At 54.7% G+C, this 6,000-nt stretch overlaps 1 protein-coding gene across 3 annotated transcripts; it reads left to right on the forward strand.

The window, feature by feature from the left end:
• The first annotated feature begins 1,649 nt into the window (after positions 1 to 1,649).
• Positions 1,650 to 4,960, forward strand: LOC120674255 (alpha-1,3-arabinosyltransferase XAT2-like). Of its 3 annotated transcripts, XM_039955404.1 has the most exons (8): positions 1,679 to 2,110; positions 2,141 to 2,277; positions 2,361 to 2,444; positions 2,631 to 2,729; positions 2,798 to 2,938; positions 3,024 to 3,113; positions 3,265 to 3,405; positions 3,581 to 4,960. In XM_039955404.1, exons 1-8 carry the CDS (start codon positions 2,106 to 2,108, stop codon positions 4,759 to 4,761), a joined length of 1,878 nt encoding a protein of 625 aa, XP_039811338.1. In that variant the 5' UTR covers positions 1,679 to 2,105; the 3' UTR covers positions 4,762 to 4,960. The 3 variants fall into 3 exon arrangements, with proteins under 3 accessions (XP_039811339.1, XP_039811338.1, XP_039811337.1); XM_039955405.1 differs by having other exon boundaries at positions 1,650 to 2,277; positions 3,265 to 3,354; XM_039955403.1 differs by having other exon boundaries at positions 1,681 to 2,277.
• Positions 4,961 to 6,000: the final 1,040 nt, after the last annotated feature.

The following is a 6,000-nucleotide window of genomic DNA, read 5'->3' on the forward strand; positions in this document are numbered from 1 at the left end:
GTAGGTATATTAAACTCAACCATTTTGCAACCCTCTCAATAACGGTTGTAGTACTTTCTTTTACCTCTAGCTGATTCTCTTCCTGCACATCAATTCTTACTACCGCTCATTATAAATCATTGGAGTCAATCACCCATATTCTGCACCTCCAACACTTCAATCCTTTCTCCCAACCCCAATGCAGAAGGATATACTCTGAAATGCATGGCATTCTAAAGTTTTACAGATAGATTATGAAGATAAAGAAATATCGCATGTACCCCTCATTAAGTGCACACTTCAGTTAATGGGTTCTTTTAATTTTAGGCCGATTGTTCACCTGCCACACCAAAATCAAATAGATTATCATTTCTTTATTTACTTCTCTAGCCCACCGGAATGGATTTTTCTTTACAAATCTGTCACTACACCCGCCAGAACACTCCCGCCAAAACAAAAATTTGGCGCCTACTAATTCCTAAAGACTGCCGATTTAACAGTCCTGTGCATAAACAACATAAGGCAGCGCCTAAACAAAAAAGGTCTAGTGTCTAAAAATTCTAAAACCAAATTTTTGGAGCCAAAATTTCAGCAGCACACCATCCATACCTAGAAAATCAGCATCCTCCACGAGCCATCCTCCAACATCCCAAAAAGTTGCACTGTCACCACGACCTCCAACTCCAACAGAAGCCATGCCGCAGACCGCCTCCGCCATTAAACCACTCTTCCTTCCGACCGCCTCCCCCAGACCGCCCCTAAGCCAGTCTTCCCTCCTTGACCAAAAACTAGAGGAAGGCTTCCTGCAAACTAAGAGCAAGTATTATAGTAAGGTATAAAGATGCTGAATGCTGAGGTGGAGGAGAGAGAAGAAGAGAGAAAGGAGAAGTAAACTTACAGCCAGTTTTGACACAAAAACTAAAAAATTTATGATGATGTAGACAAGTTGGCCATGTATTAATAATAGAGAGCTAAACAACTATACAAGTGGGCTAAGAGATGAGCTACAAAGATTCTTACAGCATGCTAAATCATTAGCCTTGCTCTAAGGAGTAGTATGCATGCGCAGGCACACATATCGTAACACCTGAACAGAGTTTAATTCGATCACATAGGGTGAGGGGAATGTAGAGTGTGAATGGAAAAGAAAAATAATTGGGCAAATACCAAATTGTAAAATCATACATTAGCAATCCCGATTTCCCATTGGTCTCGAGTGGAATCTCATCACAACAACCTTAGCTTTTGTAACAGCACTTTGTAAAGCCATTGGACGAACATATATATACTAAAAGATGGCTAGGTGCAGAACTCGGGGGGAAAAAAAGAACTCATTCAGAGGCGAGTGTAGAGCTATCCCATTATTATCTAAACAAAAACTTGTGAAAATTACCAGTCCCAAATTAAAAAAAATAAAGGTCAAGAAAGAAATCAACGCAAACATGCCATCACCACGGGTGCACGCAAAGTGCAAGAGAATCACATGGAAAATTCCAAGACTCAAGGGGAAGAGAAAAAAAACAAAAAAATGCCCCTGCACGAACGCTCGAGTAGCACCCGGCCCGACGTGCTGGCTGAGCTGGGGAGACGAGGAACATGGCCGGGTCATGCTCCCGGATCAATGATACATACACGATGCAACCTCCACTCCCCGGCAGGCGGGGGGGCGGGCGTCGCGGACTCGCGGCCCGCGCCGGGTCCATACCCGCCGGTCCAATCACCACGCGATCCGCGGCAGAACGAAACGGCCGGTTCGGGTGGCGCCTGGCGGCACCCCGAGCCGGACGCTCCGTCACCAACCCGGCGCCGCCGCCTCGTGAACACACAGGCGCCGGGCACGGCGAGAGGGTATATAGGCGGAGCTGCCCTGCGCAGCCTCGCCTTCCGTTTTTATTCTAAGCTTGGCGCTCGCCTCGCGCAGCCAGCGAGCGGGCCTAGCCTACGAGGAGCTGCACGAGAAGAAAAGGGAGAGGAAACCAGAGCGAGTTCTTCTCGGCTCGGGCATCGCCATTGGCTGGGGCTAGTCGCTCGCTCCGGGCTTTTGCGTCCTCACGCTAGCTAGCTACTGGAGGAAGACGCGTAAGCACCGAGCTTCTTGGGAGAGAATAAACCAGCTGCACGGCAGCATGAAGGGCGGCGGCGCGGGCGACAAGGCCGGGAGGGGCGGCGGCAAGCTGCAGCAGCCGCTGCGCCTGGAGTCGCAGCGGTTCAGGCTGCTGTCCATCGTCGTCGGCTGCTTCGTCATCTGCCTCGTCTTCCTCCTCTCCTCCCGCCCCGACGCCACCGCCTTCGACACCGGTCAGTGTTCCACGCATTTCTCTTCGACCACGCACTTCACTTCATCGATGGCGTGCTGACACGTCCACGCTGCTTGCTCGCAGTGAGCCCCAGGGCGTCGCTGGAGGGCGCGCGCCGGCGGCCGGCCGCCGTCAAGACCCTCCGAACCTCCTCCACCGCCGGCGTCGGTAGGTTTCCTCCCTCAACTTGCCGCCGGCTGAATCACCGATTACCACGGTGAAATGAACACACAACAGATTTTTTTTAGAAAAAAAAAGAGAGAGAAAAACTATTAGTTGCACGCTGACGTGATGAGGCAGCGATCTTCTCCTTTGCTTGGACCCGTGGCGTCAACGTGCGTGCTGTTTGAACAGGTGGGGATGTCCATGTGGACATCCGGCCGCAGCAGCAGCAGGGGGGGAGCCTGCGTCAGAGCGTCGAGCAGAGCGCCGGCGACAAGACGGCCACAGAATGTACGTCGCCACCAACCTTTGTCAGCGTCGTGGTTCAGTTCGTGAATTCTCTGCTTTTCTCCGATCAGGGGTCAGAGACACGGTGATCGTGGAGGAGAGGAGCGACGCCGAGGCCAGCGAAGCTGCGGCGGAGCCGGAGGAGGCCGAGCGCGACGGCGACGGCAATGCCGCTGCCGCGGCGTCCAACCCCGACGACCAGCCAGCACCAGGTACGCGTTCATGCGGGAACGGAGCCAGGCCGCTCCACGAGCGCCAAGTCGTGAGCTTGACTAGCTAACCTCTGGAACCCGGCAGGCGCCGAGACGGAGGAGGTCCGAGACGCCGCCGCGACAGCCACCGCACAACCCGCCGCGGAGACCACGGCGACCGCGCCCGACCGGCCAGGTCCGTGCTCCCCGACTAGGCTGCCTGACCGACAAAATCCACCATACCGCCGTGCACGGTGGATGCCTTACCGGTGCCAGTTAGCTGGGACAGTAACAGGATGTGTGTGATGTGACGTCACGTTCTTATTTCGATTTGGTGTCCGGTGCAGAGGGGAAGCCGCGAGCTGCCGGCGGCGGTCAGAGCAAGCTCCAGGAGCAGCCAGCTCGGCAGCCGCAAGAGGAGCGCCACGAGCCAGCACGTAGGGGCAACGGGACGGCGAAAGCAACGCCCGACCAAACCTTGTCAACTGGTCAACTTGGTGTTTTTTTCCTTAAAAAAAAGGCATTCATGTTGAGAAAGGATCATAGACAGACTTTGTTTGACACCATAATTAGTAGTCAAAATATCATTATTTACTAGTACAGCACAAACCAAACGGGACCGAGCCTAACGAATTAACCAACGTGACATCACGACGCGTGCAGGATCCAGCGGCGGGGACCACCAGCAGCCGCTGTGCGACTTCTCCGACTTCCGCAGCGACATCTGCGACATGGCCGGCGACATCCGCATGGACGCCAACGCGTCGGCGTTCGTGGTCGTCGACCCGGCGGCGAGCGGGGCCGACGGCGGCCAGTGGCACCGGGTCCGGCCGTACCCGCGCAAGGGCGACGAGACGTGCATGGGCCGGATCACGGAGGTCACGGTGCGGTCGGCGGGCGGCGCCGCGCCGCGGTGCACGCGGGAGCACGCCGCGCCGGCGGTGGTGTTCTCCATCGGCGGGTACACGGGCAACATCTTCCACGACTTCTCCGACGTGCTGGTGCCGCTGTACAACACGGCGCGGCGGTACGGCGGCGACGTGCAGCTGGTGATGGCGGACGTGTCGTCGTGGTGGCTGGTCAAGTACGACAAGCTCCTGCGCGCGCTGTCGCGGCACGCGCCGCAGGACCTCGCCAGGGCCGGCGCCGCCGGGGAGGTCCACTGCTTCCGGCGGGCCGTGGTGAGCCTGCGCGCGCACAAGGAGCTCATCATCGAGCGGGCGCGCAGCGCGGACGGGCTCGCGACGCCGGACTTCACGCGGTTCGTCCGGCGCGCGCTGTCGCTGCCCCGCGACGCGCCGACGCGGCTCGGCGACGGCACGGGCCGGAAGCCCCGGCTCCTGGTCATCTCCCGCCACCGCACGCGGCTGCTCCTGAACCTCGACGCCGTGGTCCGCGCGGCGGAGGAGGTCGGGTTCGAGGCCGTGGTGAACGAGTCCGACGTGGGCAACGACATCGCGCAGGTCGGGGCGCTCGTCAACTCGTGCGACGCGCTGGTGGGCGTGCACGGCGCCGGGCTCACCAACATGATGTTCCTGCCGCCGGGGGCGACCCTGGTGCAGATCGTGCCGTGGGGAGGGCTGCAGTGGATGGCGCGGGCGGACTACGGCGACCCGGCGGAGGCGATGGGGCTCCGGTACATCCAGTACGAGGTGGCCGTCGGCGAGAGCACGCTTAAGGACAAGTTCCCCCCGGGGCACAAGATCTTCACCGACCCGACGTCGCTGCACAAGAAGGGCTTCATGTTCATCAGGCAGACGCTTATGGACGGCCAGGACATCGCCGTCGACGTCGGCCGCTTCAGGGAGGTGCTGCTCCAGGTGCTCAACAACCTCTCGCAGTAGACGCCTCTGCCTGCGTATGCCCGATCGAGTACACACAGCTGCATAGTACAAGTATATACAGTACACCGGTGCTATGTATACGTATATTCATTTAGTTGGAGCTTTGTATCATTATACGGATAACGGATGTACACTTTGGCATAATCTTTTTCCCCTGAAAGATTACAATGAAACCTCTGCGGTTAGTGGTCCCACAGAATTCATCACATGGAGGCTTAGAGCATGGCTAATGGTTTAGCCAGCTGCAGGCTAAATGGTATAACCATGTCACATTAAGCTTTCTATACAGTCAGTTAGTATAATAGAGCTAACTATTAGGTTAGCTAAGAGAGGCTGTAGCATTTAAGAGCAAACATTTAATGCAAGTATGCAGAGAAAGGAGCACGGAATCGAGGGAGGAGGCCGAAGCGCCTGCTCGTCGCTGACTGCGGGCGAGATGCGAGCGATTTTTCCTAGGGGCGAGCGCTTCAGCCGGGCGAAGAACGAGTCGCCCTCTTGCTTCTCTCTCCTGGTCTCTCGCCCATCCACGTCGGATGTTTCTGACGTGTAACTTTATTTCGCCGGCTGACTCATCTCTATTATACCTGCTCTTATTACAGTGGAAGAGGGAGGGAGACAATGCTTGGGTGGAAGCCATTTTAGCAATCGATTTATTTGTCCCTATTTTTAGACTAAAGGGATGCATTTATTATATATGGGCTCTTATGAATCAGACACTCGATTGCTAGTTTGTTATTATAAGGCTGACCACAGCGGAGGGAGCAAGAGCAAATTTGCTCTCTCCTCGTTTCCCACGTCCTCTCTGTCTACAGTGCCAAACAGTGCATCTACAGTGTCAAACAGTGTATTTGCTCCTTCATTTGCTCCCTCCACCGTGGACGGTCTAAAGCTCTAGAAATAGGGTACTTGTCCCCACTAGTGCTTGACTTCAAATGTATATGTGGGGGACCAGATACTATCATGAGTCCATGATCACAACCTGTACTGAATGCTGACATACCTAAGAAATGGACAGATTTTCAAGTTTGAACAACCATCCCATCCTCCATGATCCCATCCACTCTACTCTCTCTGTCCCTTTTTAAGTGTCGTCGTTAGTGTGCGTGCTACAAATTTGGCTCGATTTGTAGAAAAAATGTGTAACAGTTGTATCTCCAAATAAATTTATTAAAAAATTAGATTAAAAGATCTATCTAATGATATTAATTATGTATCATAAATGTTAATATTTTTTTATAT

This window comes from Panicum virgatum, chromosome 5N (assembly GCF_016808335.1).
Source record: "Panicum virgatum strain AP13 chromosome 5N, P.virgatum_v5, whole genome shotgun sequence".
Taxonomy (NCBI): domain Eukaryota; kingdom Viridiplantae; phylum Streptophyta; class Magnoliopsida; order Poales; family Poaceae; genus Panicum; species Panicum virgatum.

Bases quoted from the DNA above. Each gene is read 5' to 3' on its own strand.
- LOC120674255 (XM_039955403.1), top strand. From the start codon at position 2,106: ATGAAGGGCGGCGGCGCGGGCGACAAGGCCGGGAGGGGCGGCGGCAAG. The intron at 2,278-2,360 runs GTCAGTGTTCCA...GCTTGCTCGCAG, and splicing joins CGCCACCGCCTTCGACACCG to TGAGCCCCAGGGCGTCGCTG. The intron at 3,114-3,264 runs GTCCGTGCTCCC...TGTCCGGTGCAG, and splicing joins GACCGCGCCCGACCGGCCAG to AGGGGAAGCCGCGAGCTGCC.